This window comes from Eublepharis macularius, chromosome 9 (assembly GCF_028583425.1).
Source record: "Eublepharis macularius isolate TG4126 chromosome 9, MPM_Emac_v1.0, whole genome shotgun sequence".
NCBI classification, from domain to species: Eukaryota; Metazoa; Chordata; class Lepidosauria; order Squamata; family Eublepharidae; genus Eublepharis; species Eublepharis macularius.
In genome coordinates this window covers 81,260,607-81,282,546 of record NC_072798.1, presented here as the reverse complement: position 1 = coordinate 81,282,546, position 21,940 = coordinate 81,260,607, and the positions used below count along the sequence as shown (strand labels likewise).

Below are 21,940 nucleotides of genomic sequence, written 5' to 3'. Positions count from 1 at the left end.
AGGGCTGCGAACCATGAGCTAAAGTATGTAAGCACTTTGGTTCTGCCAAAAAGCTTCTGCCTCTGGCCATGCCCAGACTTAAATGCCTGTAATAAGAGGAGAAATGGAAGTTCAGCCTCGGTCTTATTCAGCTGGTAGATGTTTCCCAAAATTTCCCTCACTTTCTTTGTTGAAGGATTATGTTATATACTAATAGCCAAGTGGCAAAGTATCGAGAGATTCTTAAATCCAGAGATAGGAGCCACAGACATGACAGATCTTCCTACACACCTGAAAAATCCCCCAGGTTTGCAGGAAAATCTGAAAACTAAAAAAAATACATTGGTGGGAGTAAAAAAACCCCACATGCTAAAAGGAATACCTGTAGCTTTAACCAGATGCTCTCAGTAGCTGTTGCTAGGCAACCATAACAGTTCAGCCAGTATTGCAGATTCAATTAAAGTATGTCTAGATATCTTTGCATTGTGTTTTGTGTTACAAACACCTTTTTTCCCTAATGAACTGGCTAAAATTTCATTATGAACTGAGATTTTCCCCATGTAAAGCTCAGGTCTGAGTTTCATAATCAGTAAAACAACAAAATTGTTTTATATTAAAGGTACAGTAATGGCTTCAAAGACTGTCCTGTGGTAAGTAATATAGTTCCTTCTTTGGAAAAAGAGTGTCTATCAAATAGTGGAATGAAGTCTTGGATCCAGGTTTTTACCATGGATAAAGTTAATAAACTATCCAAATTTCCATCCCTATCCTAATACCTAAAGGAGTAAAAAAAATATGAATGACTTTGAAGATCATTACAAGGAAGTAAACTTGCTAAAACAAAAGAGAAACCTCTGCAGTCCTAAATGAAGCTACAACCTTCTAAGGCCTTTGACTTCAATAGACTTAGAATGCTATAACACTGTTTATGATTACACTACTAAATTTCTATGGTTTCCTTAAAATATAGAAATATGGTAAATTTTGAAAACATTTGTAAAGGTCTGAGGTTCCACTAATGTTTCCAAGACAACACACCTTTCAATTACTTTAAGTGATATTTCACTCACCAAACTGCTATTGCTTAGTTTTTGAGTGTTAGGTGAAAGATAATGTACAGAATCTTGAGAGAAATGTTGGAACACTGGAATGGCTATATTCATGGAACCACTCTGTTGATTCTGTCAGAAGGAAACAGAATGCAATAGCTTCCTGCTTGCCAGGTCAAGCCTTGTGAATCCACAGTCCACCAAGAAAGATGTGAGTTGAGGGGATTCCTTTAACATCTCGCTCATTTTCCATGCCTCCTACCAGCAAGATTTCTGGTTGTTGTTCACTCACATACAGGGTTTGTCATTGTGACTGACTTCTGTGAAGTATTTAATTTTCTGTATGGTTACAGAAATGAATTTCAAATCACCTGTCTTCTGTTCTTTAGTGTATGTACAAGTGGAGGACCCACAAGGACTTGGAACAGGCATTGCATGTTTCCCTCCCACACCATGTCCTCTTTCCCTTCCCTGGCCCCATGGCCTCTCCTCTTTTCCTGCTTCCGTTTCTGCATGGTGCTGGCTAAGCACTTCACTTTCCCCTATATTCCTTTCCCAACACTATTTCCGATTTCCCTCCACCGGACAGCCTCCGTATGCTCACTTTCCTTATGTCCTCTCCTTCAAACCCACTAAAAAACTTGCTTTTTATCTGCCCCCCCATCCTCAGTTATATTTCTTCATTTATATACTGTCTTTCTTCACAAAGAAGCTTACATCACTCTCTTTGCCTCTATATTATCCTCACAACAACCCTGAGAGGGAGATTAGGCTGAGAGTGTGACAGGAACAAAGTCACCCAGTGAGCTTCCGCAGCAGAGTGGTAATTCAAACTTAGGTCTCCCACATCCTACTCTAACCACTATACTACACTGTCTTTAGGGGGAGGGGCTGCTATTGAGCAGTAGCAAGCCGCCAGGCCTGGAAGAGTCATGAAAGTTGTGTGGTATCAAGTTGTCTGATGCTTGCTTCTGGGCCTGGCCTCCATGAGTCCTCCCTGGAAAGGGTGCTGCTCTTCCCCCTGCCTTTTATTGACCGAAACCAAGTCTGCAATACTGACCTAACTCTTGCTTGGTTGCCTAGCAACAGCAACTGAGGGCATCTAATCAAAGCTACATGAACTCTTAGTCGTTTGGTGGGTTTTAAAAAAAAACAATGTATTTTTTTAGATTTCAGATTTTTCTGCAAACCTGGGACATTTTTCAAGTGTGTAGGAAGATCTGTTTTGTCCAGGGCTTTTTTTCAGCAGGAACGCGGTGCAACGGAGTTCTGGAACTTCTTGAAAATGGTCACATGGCTGGTGGCCCCACCCCCTGATCTCCAGACAGAGGGAAGTTTAGATTGCTCTCTGCGCCGCTGGAGCAGCGCGGAGGGCAATCTCAACTCCCCTCTGTCTGGAGATCAGGGGCGGGGCCACCAGCCATGTGACCATTTTCTTCGAGGGCAACCCACTGAGTTCCACCACCCCTTTTTCTAGAACAAAAGCCCTGGTCTTGTCCATTCATGGCTCCAGTCTCCAGATTTAAGTATTCACAGATTAGGGTCACTTCACTATTAGTCTATAAATAAAGGGGGAAAGTCTCCACAGGAAAAAAAATTATTTGTTCTATGTATTTAAACACCAATATCTGTTCTTATGATAAAAGACATCTAATCTGCGTAATATGGTCATTGACTGTATATTTGCCAATATTAGCTGTGGAGAGTAAATAGTACCTGAGTTTTTGAAGATGTTCATTGCTGAAAGCTGTGAACCTCCAGGCTAACAATCATAATTAGCTTATGGGGTTTCTTGAAGAGAGTCATGGGTCCAAAAATCTTGCCAGCTCCAAGTGGATGTTTTAAAGCTGTCCTAACCACGTGAATTTGACCCTTCTGAATTCTTTCACACAACAGCCATCCCAAAAAAATCATTGCCGAAACTTGAGAAATTGAGATTTGCAAGAAAAGAATGATCTGCTTTATCTAAGTATCAGTTCCAGAGTACACTTTTTCCTTCATGGATGGATACTCCTGTCAGAATGTAAAATTTTGATAGATTTTGCAAGAATTATCTGTCAGTGGAAGCAGGCTGAAATTCCTGCATTTGAATATTTCTTGCTTAATGCATGCTGATTTTGCATTTCAGTATTTTGAAATGCAGAACTCTCTTTGCATTTTCATAGGGATTTCCTCCATGAAGGAAAAATTTGCATCAGATTGCCACCTAATGTCCTACGGCAAATCCAAGAGGGGGTGGTCCCAAACAAAATGAAACGAAGCCGAAGAACAGGACTACGTACAAAAGGGTTTAATTTTCTTGCTATCAAAACTCAAATATAAGGCACAATGAAAAGCCAAAATCAATTTTCTTGCTTTCAGAACACAATTGTAAGGCACATAATAAGCCAAAATCAACCGAGGAGTTATGAAGAATTCCCAAACTCCCGGCTGGAGGTGGCAACGGGTTTGCCGGCTTGGAAATTAGGCCCCGTTTCGCACAATGTGCTTTGCCATAAGCCACATGCAAATCAATTATAGTCTGCTACTGCTACTTTTCTCTTTTACATAGAAGCCACATGTAAATCAATTATAGTCTGCTACTGCTACTTTTCTCTTAGAAACTTCTGTTCCCGAATGATTTTACTTCATGGGGTCCATGAAGTAAAATCATTCGGGAACAGAAGCTTCTAAGAGAAAAGTAACAGTAGCAGACTATAATTGTTTTACATGTGGCTTCTATGTAAAAGAGAAAAGTAGCAGTAGCAGACTATAATTGATTTGCATGTGGCTTATGGCAAAGCACATTGTGCGAAACGGGGCCTAATTTCCAAGCCGGCAAACCCGTTGCCACCTCCAGCCGGGAGTTTGGGAATTCTTCATAACTCCTCGGTTGATTTTGGCTTATTATGTGCCTTACAATTGTGTTCTGAAAGCAAGAAAATTGATTTTGGCTTTTCATTGTGCCTTATATTTGAGTTTTGATAGCAAGAAAATTAAACTCTTTTGTACGTGGTCCTGTTCTTCGGCTTCGTTTCACCTAATGTCCTACGCCAACACCTTTCCTTAGCGACAAGGGAAAATGAGAGTCCTTTTTCTTCATCCTGCTTTCTGGAAACACTAGAACACAGGTGATCCAGGTAAGCACCCGGAAAAATGGGAGGTACCCAGTTTTTGAAAGAATATCAATTTGTCACAATTGAGTATGTACCTATTCCTGTTGCCCAGCCCCGCCCCCCAAAGTCACCATGTTTTCTCTCTTCATCAGTTGAAGTGGCCACCATGAATATGTTAAGATGTGATACAAGAGAGGAATGTGGCCCTAATATTTTTATAGTCATGATACAGAGTTAACTCTTCACATAAGTATAGAATGCATCAGTTCAGGCATTGGGGCAACTTTTCCCAGTAACGGTGACCATAACAATAGTAGATGGCTGTGCTTGTGAATGGTTGGCTCACAGACTTCATTTCTCCATGAATGTTTATTTAAATATTTGTACCCTACTTTCTCCCAGTCTGGGTACTTACAGCAGTTTACAAAGCCACATACACAAAACAAAATACAATTTAAATAAATGCATGCCACCAAACAGGCCCCCCAATACACCCTTGAAGCATCTGATAAACCAGGGTTGCCTCAGGGTATTGCTGGTTGTACCACCAAGGTTCACACTAAGAACCAAAGCATCGAGAGTACCGTGGCTCTTGCCCTTTGACTTCAAATGCTCAGCCTAGGTCTTTTTCAGCTGGTTTCTCTGTTCCCAGTTTCCTCCCTTTCAGGGCTGCTAGTGCAAATAAAATGTGTGACCCAATCCTAAAACCCAGCTTTTTGCTTAATGTTGCTTCCCACGCATTTCCATTTGACTCTCTCTGGCAAGGTAGTCTGCTTCTATATATTTTCTTCATTCATCTGCAAGAGCTCAGGATTGTATAGTCTTTCTACTCACAGTTCATTCTTTGAAAGCAGTTCGTGTCCCTGGGATCTTCATCCTGCTAACACATAGTCAGTGTTCCCACCCCCATCAGTTTAAGGTTCCAAAGAAAGAATGAAAGCAGATCTGTTTAAGTTCTCTGCAGATTCTCCCTCTAACCGATGTCATGAATGCATCAGGCTAGAACTGGCTTCAGCACTGACATATGGATGGGGGGGGGCAGGAGGTGGGAGGAGAGAGCAGTAGAAAATACTGTGTGTTTTCTTGACTTGTAACATATCCATCTTTTGTTTCATATCCATGCTATGCTACTATACATCCAGACTACAGACCACAACCGTGTATGTATGGATGAGTAAATACAATGGACTTTAATATTTTTCATAGTATTGTGCATGTAATTTCCCACTGTTTTCTAGAAGCTTATTCATACCTGATCAGTATAAAGGCAACCTTCCCCCCCAGATTATGCACTGACTTTTTTCTATTTTTGTTACCTCCTTATTTTAATAATTGTAAAACATAAATTGGAAAAAAATGTCAATGAAATATACATTTATTTATATGCGGGGGTGGGGGGGAATCAAAAGTAGCCTGGGGTCAGCTTTCATGATAAGAAGCTGCCTTCATCAGTTTAAAATGTAGATCTACTCTAAATTGTTACCAAGTTTGCAATGAATTTTCAAATAAGTTAATGTACATATATGTGCATGTTTTTTTAATATATATATATATATATATTTGTAAAAAAAAAGAAAACTTTTCAGTACTGCAAGTTTAGACCCCCTCCCCAATCTGTTTCTCTTGCAGAAACCAGGGATGGATCTAGCAGATACTTACATTACGTTCGTTCGTCAAAACCAAGATATTCTTCGTGATAAGGTCAATGAAGAAATGTACATTGAAAAATTGTTTGATGTAAGTAGCCTCTATGAGGATTACTGGTCAGTGCCTCTGATCATTTTGAGCTGCTCTTTCATGCTGCAGTTGCATATTGAGATGCTTGTTCCTGTCAGTGGTTTCTTTGGTTTAGTTTACCATTGATGTTCCTATCTATGACTTGCAGTTGTGGGGGACCAAATAAATGAACAATTGCTAGGGCATGTCCTTCTAGTGTTCCTTTTTTCTGTTTTTTGAATGAGATACCAGAAAGTCTGAAATGTTGCTTTGCCTTCTAATACATAAATACTGCAAGCAAAGCAAGTCCATTTTGTTCTGATCCCGGTTATCTGTAGTCTGAAGGGAACCAGAGTCACCAATTGGCAGCCGGGCTCAAGGGAGGAAGCTTCACCATCATCGGTCATCATCTAATGCCATGCACATTCTGTTTTACACTTGTCCTCCACAGGGATTTTCAGTCAGATATCAGCTGCAGGTTCCCAGCTGGGAACTCAGTTCTCCGGCACGTGGGGCCCTGATTCACATTGGGACCATACTGCCTTCTCCCTGTCGCAGGCTCCTTCCTGTACTGTTTCCCATAACCTTTTCTCCTGTGTTCTCTAAATTACCGTTATCATCACCATTTCTTCAAGCTTGAGCTGGACCTAGATATATTGCATCAGCTGTTCTATTTTGTGTGTTGTGGTAAACAACCAGATCCCACTTCACCACATCCCACTCCAGTGAAGCAGTGGCCCTGTTTTCAGTGCTTTCAAATAATGCCCAAATTCATCTCACAAGCTCTTCTGTGAGATATCCAGATGACCTGCAGACAAAGCAAAACTTCTTGTGATGGCCACATTTAATAAATTAGCCGTTCGTTGACCATGAAGTAGGATTCTAAAGGTCAGGCGCTGGGGTCAGATTGAACTCTTCTTAAACTGGGAAATCTTCAGTCTCAGCATGGCACGTGAGGGAAGGAGGGAGGAAGAGCATGGCTTGACCGTGTTATGTCCCAGGTGTGTTATGTTTGTGACAGCCCTTGTGGATTTACCAGTCCATTCCAGCAGCCAATCCAAACACCCTTGCAATTTGCCACGAAGTTTATTTATTTATGTTCCCTCGCCACGGCATTTTAGAAAGCTTTTTCTGGCACTTCCGTTTAATTATGCAAGTTACCACAAATGTTTTCATAACAGCAATTCACAGCCTTTGCTGTGACACTTCGCTCATGGCAGTCGCAGAAGGTCCTGCTGCACAAGCCTCGCCACCACGGATATGTCATGTCAGTGTCGGCTGTTTCCTGTCTTGGCTGCTTGAAGTGAGCCTTGTCGCCCAAGCGCCCGAGTCAGAGAGACTGCCAGACAGCTCGAAAATAAAAGTATCATCTGTTTTAATAAGCAAAGTGTTAATATGTGTGAAAAGAATGATTTTTTTTTTTGCTGCAAAAGCTTTGATGCCTTGCAGGGGTAAAAAAACCTACCAATCCCTCCAGCTGGCATTTTTACAAAGTACCAGAGCCGTATTAGCAACATCCCTGGCAGTTTGGTGTTGCGCTGGATCCGCAAGCATATGGTTGATTTCCGTGGCGAGTCACTCCCCACCTTCCGGCATTGTTTATTTTTTTATGTAAAGATTTGTGTACATGTCCACATTTAACAGAGATAATTGAGGCGGGAAGTTTTCCATGTTGTTTTGGGGGCGTTGAGCCAGACCATTAGGTCTTGTATCTCTTCGGAGCCGAGTGCGTAGTCCTTACTCTGTGCTTTAAAAAGGGGAAAAAAATCAAACACGTACCTTCTTGCAGTGTAGGCTGTTTCGTTGTTGAGTGGTTGCTATTGATGTTATCGATAAAGTATGTGCCCAAGTACTTCACTGATTCCACCTCAACGCTTTTGTAGTACTTCTGGGTTAGACTGTTATAACCAGGGCTTTTTTTCAGCAGGAACGCGGTGGAATGGAGTTCCGGAACCTCTTGAAAATGGTCACATGGCTGGTGGGCCCGCCCCCTGATCTCCAGACAGAGGGGAGTTTAGAGTGCCTTCTGCGCCGCAGCGCAGAGGGCACTCTAAACTCTCCTCTGTCTGGAGATCAGGGGGCAGGCCCACCAGCCATGTGACCATTTTCTCTGAAGCCAACCCACTGAGTTCCACCACCTCTTTTCCCAGAAAAAAAGCCCTGCTTATAACGCTCAGTTGAGCATTTGGACAAAAGTTTATGATTCTGTATGTCCAGTGCCTTTTTTATATGCTGAATGTTAAGTGTTTAGTTCCTGCATTAATGTGGCATTTGTTGAAAATATCAGCAAAACCTAATGAAATTGCAGTAATGAGATATCTATGGATGAATGAGATCAGACAAGGGCAAAGCACTGTTAGTATATATATTTATTTTATTTATTTATTTATTTATTTTGTTAAGCTGCTATTCCGCCCTACCCACAAGCAGGCTCAAGGCGGATCACATCATTTAAGACACAATACATAGTTTATTTATAATAATTAAGATGTTGGGCTTACTCTATAGCTGTGAGACTGTAAATTCTGCTAGAGTCAGATGCTATGATTTCTGGTAGTGCTGGCAACTATACAAAATCACAGTTGCTGTCTGCAAACTGTAATGATATATTACTTGCATTTATAGTTGTTGAATTTCTGGAGACAATGGGGCAAATCCAGAAAATGTACACGTTCAGTTGCCTTGTTTTTACTTACAAATATTGGCCAAATGGCCCTGACCTGAGGGTGCTTAAATCCAGAGATTGAAACTGTGGACAGAAAAGATAGATCTCCCCACACAACTGAAAAAAGCCCCAGGTTTGTAGAAGAATCTGAAATCTTAAAAAAAAAAAAAAACTCGGATGGTTTAAAAAACCCAAATGATAAAAGGAACATTTGTTGCTTTAGCCAGATGTCCTCAGTAACTGTTGCTAGACAACTGTAAAACTTTAGCCAGTATTCCAGGCTTGGTTTTTGTCAGTAAAAGGTGGGGGAACAGCAGGGCCCTTTCCAGGACTGTTTTGGCCTTTGCAGGAGGACTCATTGAGGCCAGGCCCAGAAGCAGCCACCGGGCGACTTGATACCACATGACTTGCATTACGCACCCAGGCCTGGTGCTTGCTACTGTTCACCAGCAGCCACCCCCCTAAAGCCAGTGTAGTGTAGTAGTTAGAGTAGGATCTTGGAGACCCAGGTTCAAATCACCATTCTGTGGTGGAAGCCCACTGGGTGACTTTGATCCAGTCACACATTCCCAGCCTAACCTACCTCTCAAGGTTGTTGTGAGGATAAGATGGAGAAAAGGAGAGTGATGTAAGGTGCTTTGGGTCCCCGTTGTGGAGAAAGGCAGCATATAAATGAAGTAAATTACTACATCTAGATGAAGATGGGCCCAGATAAAGGTAAGGTGTTTAGTAGGTTTGATGGAGAGAAGGACACAGGGAAAGTTGAGCAGATGGATACTGCCAGGAGGAGGGAAAGTAGAAATAGTGTGGAGGAGGGGATACAGGGAAAAGTGAAATATGCATTGCGAGTCATTGCAGGTTCCCCACCATGCAACTAGGTCCGGCTCAGCCAGCACCATGTAACTGGGCCATAGGTGGGAGAAGGGGGAAGAAAGGATGACAGACAAGGATGAGCAGGAAGGAGAGAAGGAAGCATGGAACGGGGGAGAAGCTATGGGAGGCAGGGAAGGGCAAGATGACATGGTGGGGGAGAGGGAAATGAAATACCCCCCTCCACACACAAGTCCTTATGGGTCTCTTTCTTGTTTGCTAAATTTATAATAGGACTACTAGAAAATACATTTAAAACGTTTAAGTAAAATACATTTAATACATTTAAGTATTCTTAAGGCATAAGAAAAATCCCTTAGTACCGTAATAATCACTGTCTGTTTTGCATATGAATAATACAAATGCAAACCAAACGTAGTTTTTTACCCTGATCTCTACATGTGGCCTATTGCGGTGTGGGGTTGATATATAAATGGCATTTTTGGATTCTTCCAAAAGTTATTCACGTCAATTTGATTTGGTATTTGTTTTGGTTACTCAACAGTTTTATTTCAGTGATACCTCTCCTATAATCCGGTATGTCTGTTACTCCGGCTGTACTCCTTACAGAAGCTTTCTTGCAGTGTAAGAGGCATTAAGTTATTTGCATAACTGGATGAATGTTCGTAGAGCAGTCCTTATTTACACAGAGAAGCATCAGGCCAAACAGAGTTCAGACTACCGATCTGTTTAAGCCCCGGTCTGTTGCAATGACACAACGAGTGGAGAAGATCTGGTTTTCGGAGTAACTAGTGTGCTCGGTTCTCCCTCACCCACATCTTCCCTCCCTTCTCTCTGTCCCACACCCAGGAACATTTAATCTGATATGCAGGGAACTTCTCCTCACCTTATTTTCACAACTCCTCCCCCATTCCGTTTGTTCACCCCACCCCACTCCATTGTTCGTATGGGTTAGGGAGCATACAGTTTGGAGAAAGTTCTTTTTTTCCTCATTCTAATTAATCCTTCTGCATGGACTCTTTCATCTTCCTGGACTATCTGGGTAGGGGTGGAATTAGAAATGAGACATGAAAAAGTATCCCTCAAGCTTAATCCACCCCCCACACACACACACACACCAGGATGCAGTAAACTGTCAGAGGACAGACCAGTTTCCCTGCCACCATTTTTTTTCCTTTTTCAAATAGACATTGACATGTCTTCAACATTACGTGCTTTCCAGTAGGCACTGAGCATGTTCACTCCTCTTCAGGCTATGGAGACAGTGGCCGTTTCCACACAGTTTACCTTGTTCCGGAAAACAGTGAAATCTCGCGCGAAATCTTGCAAGAAGATGCTGTTATCGCGTCTTCTCGTGCGTTAACAGCGTCTTCTCACACAAGATTTCGCTGTTTTCCGGAACAAGGTAAACTGTGTGGAAACGGCCAGTGTTTTTTGTGGGAAGTACCCCAAGTATGCAGAACGCAATATATACTTTCTCTGTTAGTAGTCGTTTTTCTTTGCCTCACAGCCTTGAAGTCAACGAGCTTAGTCTGGTGTAACTCTGCTTAGAATTTCACTGTGTGAGTCCTCATCAGGCCATGGGGATGGGTTGCTTAATTTACATACTTACATAATTTACATTTCTTCCATTTGTGGTACCCAGGAAAAAGATTGGCCTGTCCTAACCTCAATCACTATGGATGAGCAGGTAGAGGAGGAATAAGGCTAGCTTTCCATTTCTTATCCTGCCCCTCACCCTGCATTTATCTGCTTCTGTCCTCTGCACAGAGAGGGGGCGGATTACAGCCCAATTGTGAGCTCTCAGTGATGAAATAGATTTTAAGCTTTTCATTGTTGGAACAGTGCCTTAAAAGGCAGTTCAACTTTAACCATGCATGAAGATGAAACTTTTCCAGTTTGTCAGATTACCTAAATAAGCTAAGAAAAAATGTTGTGGGAGATGAAAATGATTGGCTTTTGGTTTTGATTGTGTGAAAACAAGTGGAGTATTTCACAATGCAGACACACCCCACATGTTCAACTCCTTTGAACCATTGCATGTCTTTTAAGGAAAAACTTCTGAGGATAGCTTTTGGTGTTTCAGTTTGAACACAAAGAGCTTTTTCTACCTGGTTCTCAAATCTGAGAGTCCAGGTTCCCGGTTTTGTGTGCCCTCCCCCCACCCCAGTGTGCTAGCTTCTGAGTTTCCTTTGGAGAAGAGCCTCTCCACGATCCAAAACTGAAAATACAAGGCAGAAAATGCTGGAAATGGGGCAGGCCAGCCTTTCAGCCTATAAACACTTTCTCTACTGTGTTAGCAATCATCTCATCGAGATCTCCATCCGCTGGAATGCTCTCGGCAATGCCGGGTACATCTCCAGCAGCCTCTGAAGTGTAATAAAAATAGGAAATAGAGGGGGTAATGAATACCTGTTTCCTCCAGGCCCCCCTCAAGGACTGGAGGGGAGGAGAAAAGAGTACAGCTACACCTACCAAAATCAGCAGGTGTAGAACATGGTATGTGTTCATCATCGTGTCTTCTGTGCAGGCATACATGGGATCTGTGCATGCACAGGCCAGCCGCAGATGTCCCAAAAGTCCTAGAAACGTGAGATGCTCTCCTAGCCTTTTTGCATGCTTTTCTCCCAAGCACGGTTGTAAATGGCGAGCCAAACAACTCCCCCCCTCAGTTCTTTTTTTTTGCCTCCTAAGAAGAAGGACATCTCCTTTCTCCACTGCTCAGATCCATCAAGCTGTATGCGAGTCAGGGCCTTTAGATTCATAGCACTGAAGGTCCACTTTAATTTAAGAAGTGTTCCCATAATGGGATGAAGATGGCCCAATCGTATGGGCAGGAAAAGTGCCTCTTCTGTCTGGGTGAAGGCCATGACATGTTGTGGAGTGCAGTCTGCAAGCAATTCATGCCTAAACTGCATCATAAATGGGTGTTGTAGCTTAGAGCAGCCCTTTGGGAGTCAACCCGGAAGGGCTCCACCAACTCTGATCACAATGCCACAGATAAAGAACCACAGCACCCAGAATGGGCCTCCTCTGTTCTGCCAGGCGGTTCGGCACCAGACATGGCTCAGAAGGACTAGATGGTTCCAGTCACATCTTCAGTGGTTCTACCTCAGTGCCAGTCAGAGTCGCCTGTTAAAACGGCTAACCTCAAGTCGAAGCATAGTAATAAACCCTCAACATCGAAGGCACATAAAGTAGAAGAAATCCTCTTCTACAGTTCTGACTACCTCAGTTCCATCAAGTTTATCTAGGGTTCCAAGAACATCACCATCTCCAAGATGTCTCTCTGCTTCAGTTCCATCTCTCTCAGGGGGTGAAATTCCTGAAGTCATTGAACCATCGACATCTCTTTCGTCGCTGCTGCCATTGCCAGTACGTCCTGAAAAAAGACATAGAGATTCCTCAGTTCCATTACTCTCCATGTGGTTCCCCTTATCATTATTATGTATAGAGTTACGAAGGTTTGCCAGGTATGTACCCGCCTCTTCATTACTTCTTCCATGATGAAGACCCTTGTGTGCTGGTTCACTTGAAACCAAGGAATAAAGCAAAATCTTCATTGGTTCCTACTACAGTACCAGAAGGCAATACTGCTCCAGAACCAATGTCATACCCTGCCACACAGTCTGATGATGACTCCCATGTCAGTTCAGATTTTGCATTGGAACCTTCTCCACCAGAATTCCTTACTGAGGACTCTGCCCTTTCTCCAAGTGAAGATCTCCACTGGTTTTCAAGGTCCTTTACTCAGAAGCAGCTGGGCCTGTAGCATTTCCAATCCTGCAGTGGATGCTTAACATGACCAAAGATGTGTGATCCGGACCAGCTTTGACTCCAGCAACATCTAAAAAGTTGGATAATATGTGTAAGACCAAGCAAGAAGGGTTGGGCTTTCTCTTTATGCATCCCCCAGGCAATTCCATTACCACCGAGCCCCTCCAAAAAAGCATGGGCCATTCTGCTTCAATCAATAAGGAAGGTGGGAAGCTGGACATACTTGGTAGAAAGGTATATGCTTCCACAGCTTTGACCTTTATGAGGCCATCATGGCCCACTACTAGCTTTTCTTATGAGAAAAGATAGTCCCATACTTCAATTTAATTTCCGATGACAAGCAAAGGCTACCTAAGATCTTGCAAGGAGAAGCTTTAAGACCCTCAAAGCAACAACTTAATACAGCTGGGCATATTGGGGATTGCTTTTCCAGAGCAATAGCCTCCAGTATAGTGATACATAGACATGCATGGCTCAGAAGAACCACAGCACTAGCCCCTCACTATAGGATGAGGGTGGAAGATCTTCCTTTTGAAGCATCTGACTTGTTTTCATCCACTACAGATGAAGCCCTGAAAAAGATTAAAGATGATAAGGTGACAGCCCAATTCTTGGGTATCATACCCTTTTACCCAAAATCATTCAGCAGAGACATCCCTACAGTCATATCTGTGTTATACAATTGCCATGCATTACTTAGACAGGGGGTTACAGCCTCCCCAGCTCTCTCCCAGGAATCTTTACTAATATGGGAACGGGCTGTCCAACATGATGTCAGTCTCTTTGCCATACACACAGAAGGCAAGAACAATGTTCAGGCATATGGCGTCTGTTGGTCCAAACTCAAATTATGAGTGGTCTATATGCACAAAGTTCCTCTGTCGGCTCTTTGCGATGTGGGGGCACATGTCTGTAGACCTTTTGGCCACATATCTCAGCAAGAAGTGTGCATGATATTGCTCACGGGCAGGAAAAGGGAAGTCCTCTTTAGGTGATGCTTTTCAGATTCCTTGGTCAGGCATCCTCCTGTTTGCATTCCCCCCTCTGCCTTTTATGAAGCTAATACTCAGCAAGATAATGAAGGTTGCTTGGCAATCCTCATAGTACTTTACTGGCCGAGACACACCTGGTTTACAACTCTGTTTCAAATGGCACAGGGCAAAATACACCATTTTACCCTAATCACAGATGTGTTACAGGACAACCATGTTTCTCCATCACAACCTGGGCACTCTAAAACTGACAGCCTGGTTCATATCTCCCCTAAATTAGTTTTCTCCACCACCCCAATCCAAAAGTTCCTGTTGGAGGCTAGGCAGCCATCCACCAGGAAATCATATCTAGCAAAATGGAGAAGATTTTCTCCTTGGGCCAAAGAACAATCTGAAACCTGTCTCTGCCTCATTACCCTCTGTTTTACACTATTTGGCCCAGTTAAAGGACCAAGGTTTGGCTAATTCCTCCATTAAGATCCATTTGGCAATCATTTCTGCCTACCATGATAATATAAATGGAAAATCCCTTTTTGCCCAGCCAGAACGCAAGTCCTTCCTTAGAGGTATAGCAAACCTATATCCTTCAGTGTCCTGACTTGTTCCCCAGTGGAGTCTCTCTTTAGTTCTCACCTCGATCATGCACAGACCCTTCAAGCCCCTACCTACCTCCCCCCTGCAAGATCCTGGCAGCTAAAACAGCCTTTTGGGTGGTCGTAACCTCAGCTAGGAGGGTGAATTGCAAGCCCAACCCTCTTTTCATTAAGATGTTTTCATTTAAAGTCATTCTCCGTCCCAGCCTGTCCTGTCTGCCAAATGTCGCCTCTGCTTTTCACATGAACCAAGACATTGTGGTACCTGTCTTCTTTCCAACACCTCAGGATGATGCAGAGAGGCTTTTGCACACTCTGGATGTTAAATATGCCTTGTGCTTTTATCTAGACAGGTTGTGTTATGTGCCGTCAAGTCATTTCCGACCTATGGTGACCCTATGAATGAAAGACCTCCAAAACATTCTATCTCTAACAGACCTACTCAGATCCTGCAAACTGGAGGATGTGGCTTCTTTTATTGAGTCAAGCCACCTCATTTTGGGTCTTCCTCTTTTCCTGCTGCCTTCCACTTTTCCTAGCATTATTGACTTTTCCAGAGACTCTTATCTTCTCATGATGTGACCAAAGTACGATAGCTTTAGTCTTGTCATTTTAGCTTCTAAGGAGAATTCCGGCTTGATTTGATCTAGTACCCACTTATTTGTCTTTTTGGCTGTCCATGGTATCTGCAAAACTCTCCTCCAGCACCACATTTCAAATGAATCGATTTTTTTCCTGTCAGCTTTCTTTACCGTCCAACTTTCACATCCATACATGGCATTGGGGAATACCATAGTTTGGATTATCTTGATCTTGGTTCCTAGAGAGATGTCTTTATCTTTAAGGATCTTATCTAGCTCCTTCAAAGCTGCTCTTCCAAGTCTCAATCTTCTCAATCTAGACAGGTTAGCTTTTTCTTTAAAGGACCCTAATTTCTTTGAAAGTCTCTGCACAGGCTTTCAAAATGGATAGTGTGGCTCATTAAGACTTATTATGAACTGTTCAAGCTACCATGTTCATTACGTATAAGGGCTCATTCCACGAGGGCTCAAGCCACCTCATCAACTTTCAGATTGGACATCCCTCTAGTCAACTTGTGCAAGGCGGCCACCTGATCCATGCCACTGATATTCACCAAGCATTATGCCATTGACATGGACTCCAGATGGAAGACATTTGTTGGCAAGGCAGTCCTGAATAGTCTTTTCCAATAAAGAGCTTCACACCCTCTTCCTGGATAAGTTCACTCGCTCATCTCCCCACGAGGGGCTGCACAGAAGACACAATGCTGAAAACAGGGTTGCGCTTATCTGTAACTGTTGTTCATAGAATGGTCTTCTGTGGAGTCACATATCCCTCCCTCATGGTGAGCCATGAGCTCCTTTTTCTTACCCTCCTTCTGCACTGGCAGCTTAGAGAACTGAGGGAGGGAGCCACTTCTGGCCACTCATTTAGGCTTAACACTAGCATCTTTTCTGAGAATGTGCAGTTGTCTGTGGAACGGATGTGTTGCAAGTTGCCTGAGCCACATTTTTGTTCTCCTGCTGCATTGCCGTGGCTTTTATCCTTCATTTGAGGGCAGTACGTTTGTGCCCACAGCTCAGTTATCCATTCAAAAATATCAGTATACCTCTGAGAGGTGCTTAGCACTTCCGGACCATCTCCTTACCCCAAAATGAGTGGTGATCCATGGTTTTCCCTCTTCTACCATGAGACTCCATGTCTCCTCACTGGCCTGCTTCAATTAATCATTTCCCCACCAACAAAAAACTGCTGTCTTGGAAATGGCAGTGCTAAAAAATGGTGTGGATAAAATCTGTTTCTCCCAGGTTTGAAGTTCCCACCCTCCACCACCAGTGAAGTGCTCTTATTCAACCGTGTGGCTCATGATGTAAAGCGAGTATGGTGATTCTCTGCTGGTAGTAAAGTAGGGTGCATGCTTGAGAATCACTCAGAACCTGAAGCAACAAAAGAAGTCACCGAGAACACAAATTGTGCATGCGCTTGAGTCACTCATGGGCACAAAAAATGTTCTTTCTCAGGGGTCATTTCGTAGAAAAAGAGCTGAAGGAACTTATTAGCATAACTCATTAGCATATGCCATGCCCCTTGACATCACCAGAAGTGTGTCATTAGCATAACTCATTTGCATGTGCCACACTCCCCGACATCACCTATCCTGGCTGTTTTGGACCCAATCCTGGCCATTCAGGGCCAAAATTGGGCACAAAATGGCAAAAAGGGGCTGAAAATGGCCAAAAAGGGGCCTCAAATGGTGAGGATCTGGCCGATGCTTAGTGGGAGAGTGATCCACCACCCGTCAGAGGCCCGATCCGGGCTGTTTCGGCCCCTATCCAGTCTGAAATGGGCCCAAAATGGCCGAGAGTCAGGTGGGTGGGGCCACCTGACATGTGATCTCTTTGGGAAACTGCCAGAACTGCATTCCAGCGTGTTCCCCGTCAAAATGAGCCCTGTTCTTTCTAATAAACAAGTCGAAATAATATTTTAAACAAGAATATTTTGAGGTGATTCTCTCATTGTAGCATCAGTGCTTCGCTGGCAAAATGCCATTCCTGTTCTCTTTGTATTGTTATCTACCAATGTTTTAAAAAAGAATCTAACAGTTAATATTAAAGTCTTTTTCTCAGATATCAAGATATTTAGCCCCTAACATGATTTTCCAACTCCTACCAGCACAGAAAAATGAAAGCAATTAAAGCAATGGGGGGATTATGCACCTCTAGCACATTAATAAACCATCAGAGCATCGATCTAATGCTAGATTTAGAAAAATAATAGTAACTGTGCTTATATATCGTTCTTGTAAACAGATTAGTGCCCCATTCAGAACAGAGAAAAAAGTCAGTATTATTATTATCTCAAAAATACAGCTGGGGAGCCAGGGCTAAGAGGAGTGGCTTACCCAAGGCCACCTACTAAGCTCATGGCAGTAAGAGAATTTGAACCAGCAGAGTGCTGATTCGCAGCCTAAGTGGGGGAGGGATGGAAAGGAGGCGAGAAGGAGTACTGGATAGACAACAGTGGCCAATCAGAATAAAGTAGGCTAGCACAGGGCGGGAATAAAGAGTCTGGGAAAGTGCAAGGGGAAAGTTCTGACTGGGAAACAGGAAACCCTGGTTGATTAGTACATGAAATGGAGAACTTTAGATCTGTTTTCTGAAATACTCAAGTTCATATTTTTCTCTTTAACATAGCAGTATGTTGTGTCCATTTCAAGGAGATCTCTCCCTCTCCTAGATATGGTGATTGTACACTTGTCTCAAAATTCATTCATAGGGTATGACCTCACCTCAAGGGAGTATAACAGACAAGTCACTTTAGACATTTCACTTTTGAGGCAGAATCACTCCCGCAAGTGAAGTATGTGAAAATAATAGTATGCAAAGGTATGTTGTGTGAGAGCAAGCTGTATACGTATCACACTGCATCACTGTAGAAATCTCTTGTAAGTGATCTCTTGGCAGTACTTGAAGAGACAAAACTTTATTCTGAAACCTCTCTATAAGCCCCATAGAACTACAGAATCACTTGAGATTCTGGCTTCGATCCTACCGTTCCATTCCACCTGTGCAGAAGTAGCTTCTCTAGTGGAACAGCTTTTTTGTTTATAGAAGAGGAGAGCGTGGTTTGGGTTTGGTTTTTTTTCCAATTCCCTCTTCCTGCTGCAGACAGTGGCCAGTAGATAGATCAGTGAATAAAAAACTGTAATATGTTTATTACCTATTTTTAAAAAAACCACTGTACCCACTTCTTTTTTTCTTTTGCATAGCTTCTGTCTTCTCTAGCGGCTTTGGGAAGAGTCCTCTTACAAATCTCTCATTGGTTAAACATAAGATACACGTTCCCATGTGAAATGTTAATAATGCAATAAATCCTACCTGTTCTGATGGAGTTTTAATTGGCATTATGCTTATTAAATGAGATACTAAAGTATCTGGCTTAAAAATAAAATTAGCTGGTGTTAACCTGGTCATATGGCAAAGGTGAATGCTGCTCATTAAAGATGTTATTTCTACGGAAAACAAGCTTTCTGATACTTGGACATGCTTTTTCTGAAATAATAATGCTCCTTAGCATTTCTTTGAGATACATATCAATTTGACATATTATCATTTGTACAATTAATGTCTGTTTTTGAAAAAAGGAATAAAGAATACTATTTATTGCAACAGTGGATCATGGTCTCCTTGTAAGCAGAGTCTCCACAGTCCACCACAGTGCTGAAATTTACACATGTACCTCCCCCCTATCTTCTTGCACAATGGAGTCCAAAATTAAAATTAATTCCAATTATCCATAATATATAAATGCAAGTACCAGAGTTAGCTTCCCCCACAGACACACTAACACCCACAATTCTTTAATCCAGGCATAAAACCCTAGTTTGGCAGAGGGGGGCTAACTATGGTTATCTGTACATATGCAAACTAGAGATCATTTTAAAATAGCATGAAGAGAGAAGAGCAAGGCACATACACATAGTCAGCAATAATGTCACATTAACATCAGTTTGACGTGAAGTCTGAATGCAGCCAAGGGTTTCCCTATTCATTAGGGAAGGCCTCTGCAGAAAACAAACAGTGAAGCATAATGGTTTAATAAACTTATTTTGAGCACAAATTGTATCAAATGATATGAAGACCCAGCAGGTAGGCAGAGTAGGTGGGATCCCACGGATCTGTTCCACTAACAGCACCTTTCACAAGAGGCTCTTTCATGCCACTGTGAGTGGAACATCAATGGGAGATGAAATCATAACAAATGCATTTTTAAAAAATATATATAAATTCTCAATTACATGAGAAAAATTACACTGTACTAAGTCCTTTGCAGTCTGGTCCCCCTTTTTGCCCCAAGCCTTAGAAGTATAAGTAGTGTGATACTCAGCCAGAGAGGCTGAAATCCATATAAGATTTAGAGGATCAGTCCACACTAGCGAAGTTCTGTGTACAAGTGGGTATGCACTGCATCGTGTTAGCAAGGGTCAGTGTGAGTTGGCATCGATACACTTTTTCCAGTGGGCACAATCACAGAAATTGCTGCTGAGGTCATCACCTGGATAATCCAGTTCACTCTAACTTTTCTTCATGGAGATTTGTTTTCTTGAATATGATTGAATAGACCAGAGTGTGGACCAGCGTATAAGAGCCAAGCTACAAGTGACGAATGACACTTGCCTGGCAAGTGAACAGACTCACATGTATTCCTCCCTGTTCACTTGCCATTCACTTGCTCTCCGCTTGGAGCACAAGTGAATGGCAAGTGAACAGGAAGGAATACGTGTGGGTCTGTTCACTTGCCAGGCAAGTGTCATTTGTCACTTGTAGCTTGGCTCTAAGTTTAAAAAAAAATGTGGCCAGAAACGTTGCAGGTGAATATGACCAATGATTATTCTCCCGTATTTCATTTATAACCCACTCTATCTCTAGGGATCAGAGTAGTTAACAATATAGCCAATTAAAAAGTAAAATACCATATGCTTGGACAGACTAAATTAACTCCACAGCTGCTTAACCCCAGGCCTTAAAACTTAGTCCAGATTGGGAGGGGGGTTGCAATATTTCTGCCAAACACTTGGATTCTGAATCTTCTTGAGAAGTGAACCACCATCACCAAGAATATTTCTCACTATGCTCTTACCATTCACACTTGATGCATGAGCGGTACACTCAGCAGGGTGGCATCTGATTATAGCAGAAAGCATGATGGAGCACAAAAGGAAGCTATTGCTGTCTAGGTTCAAGATGTCCAGGGCTTTAGAGATTAAACCCAGCATGCTAACTGGTATCTAGAATGTAATTGGTAGCGCCAGCTCTCGTTGATTTGCTGCCATCAGGAAGTAACTGGAGCTCCTGAACTGTCATTAAGGGCATCGTCACATAAATAGTCTAACCTTGAACTTAAAAAGACTTGAAAAGATGGTCACTAAAGCTGACGTAGTTAAGGAATCAGATTTTTCACACCCCACTCCTGTAAATATAAGAACTGGCCCAGAGAGAGGCCAGTTTTCTCTTTTTCTCTCAAGTCACAACACTACCTCCCTTTCCCCACAAATTCTTCTTAAAACTCCTCTTCAGTTGTCTGACTCAATTCGGGCTACCTTGGGTTTGATGAAAATGAGAGAGAGATTTGGATGCTAACGGCATACTAGAGGCAATGAACTATAAATCTCTGTGCACCTTCGTGTTGAAGATGCTCTTATGTGAACAACCCTCTTGACCTGGTCATGGCCATTCATGATGTGCATTTTTAATGTTTGTTTTTTTACTTTATATTTTTGCATCCAAAGATGGCTACATGATTTGGGGTTTATCAGCAATCTGAATGGAATATTCATAGCACATCGCAGCTTTTTTTCCCTTCAAGTTTGGCGTAGGTGCAGTGATGCACATAAAGTTGTTCAGAGAAACAGTGTTTATGTCGTTTGACAGCTCTGCCGAAATTTCTTGATCACAAATAATTAGGTATGTTATTGAATTGGTATTGTCTTTCCTCTAGGGGTCCCCCAGGGTGAGTAGTTAGTCTATCAGCGCCCTGAGAGGAAGGTGAACTAAAAGGTTGGATCTTGCCCAAGACTGCCAGTGAGCTGAAAAGTGTAGTAAAGATTCATCCAAGCCCAGCATACTGGGCACTATACTATATAACTTAGATAATCATGTTTGAGTTTTTATTTCTAGCAATAGTTAATAGCCTATGATTTCAGTGACTTTTCTGTATCCTATTGACACCAGTGTTTAAGTCTATCCTAGAAAGTGGTAGCAGTTCATATTTACCAGGGTGGAATTTTTTTTTTCCACCACCGTTTTCAAAATAGCTCATGCTCAGTTTACAATCTTGTCAAGTTAGTTTCTGTATTCATCATCTTGGGTTGTTTTTTTTTTTTCATGAAATCATTATTTGTAAGTTTGGGCTTTGACCAAAAAAAAAAAAATCTCCTTTTGATCTCAATTATACACTAAGGCAGCACCTTGCAAGTTGAGACCAGGTGGAGGGTTATTAAAAGCCCTCCCTTCGAATCCAACCCTGCATGAGAATGAAAATCGAGGAAATCTGAGCGAAGCGTACCTAATTCCCTAGAGAAACTCCACAAAGACAATGCCTGGGTAGCACGTTTAGCTGCTTTATTTCTTCGATAAGTCAAAATAATCTTCAAGAAATATGTGGACTTCTGCTATCAGATTTCAAGAATCTGAGTCGGAACGCAACTGTCACTTGGCACCAA

At 42.3% G+C, this 21,940-nt stretch overlaps 1 protein-coding gene across 1 annotated transcript in view; it reads left to right on the top strand.

Moving 5' to 3' along the window:
* The window catches only part of CADPS2 (calcium dependent secretion activator 2), a 474,548-nt gene that overhangs the window by 426,610 nt on the left and 25,998 nt on the right, over positions 1 to 21,940 (top strand). Inside the window, exons 26-27 of the mRNA XM_054988125.1 lie at positions 5,266 to 5,283; positions 5,753 to 5,860. Of these exons, the coding sequence (XP_054844100.1) occupies positions 5,266 to 5,283; positions 5,753 to 5,860 (126 nt within the window). The remainder of the gene's footprint in view (positions 1 to 5,265; positions 5,284 to 5,752; positions 5,861 to 21,940) is intronic.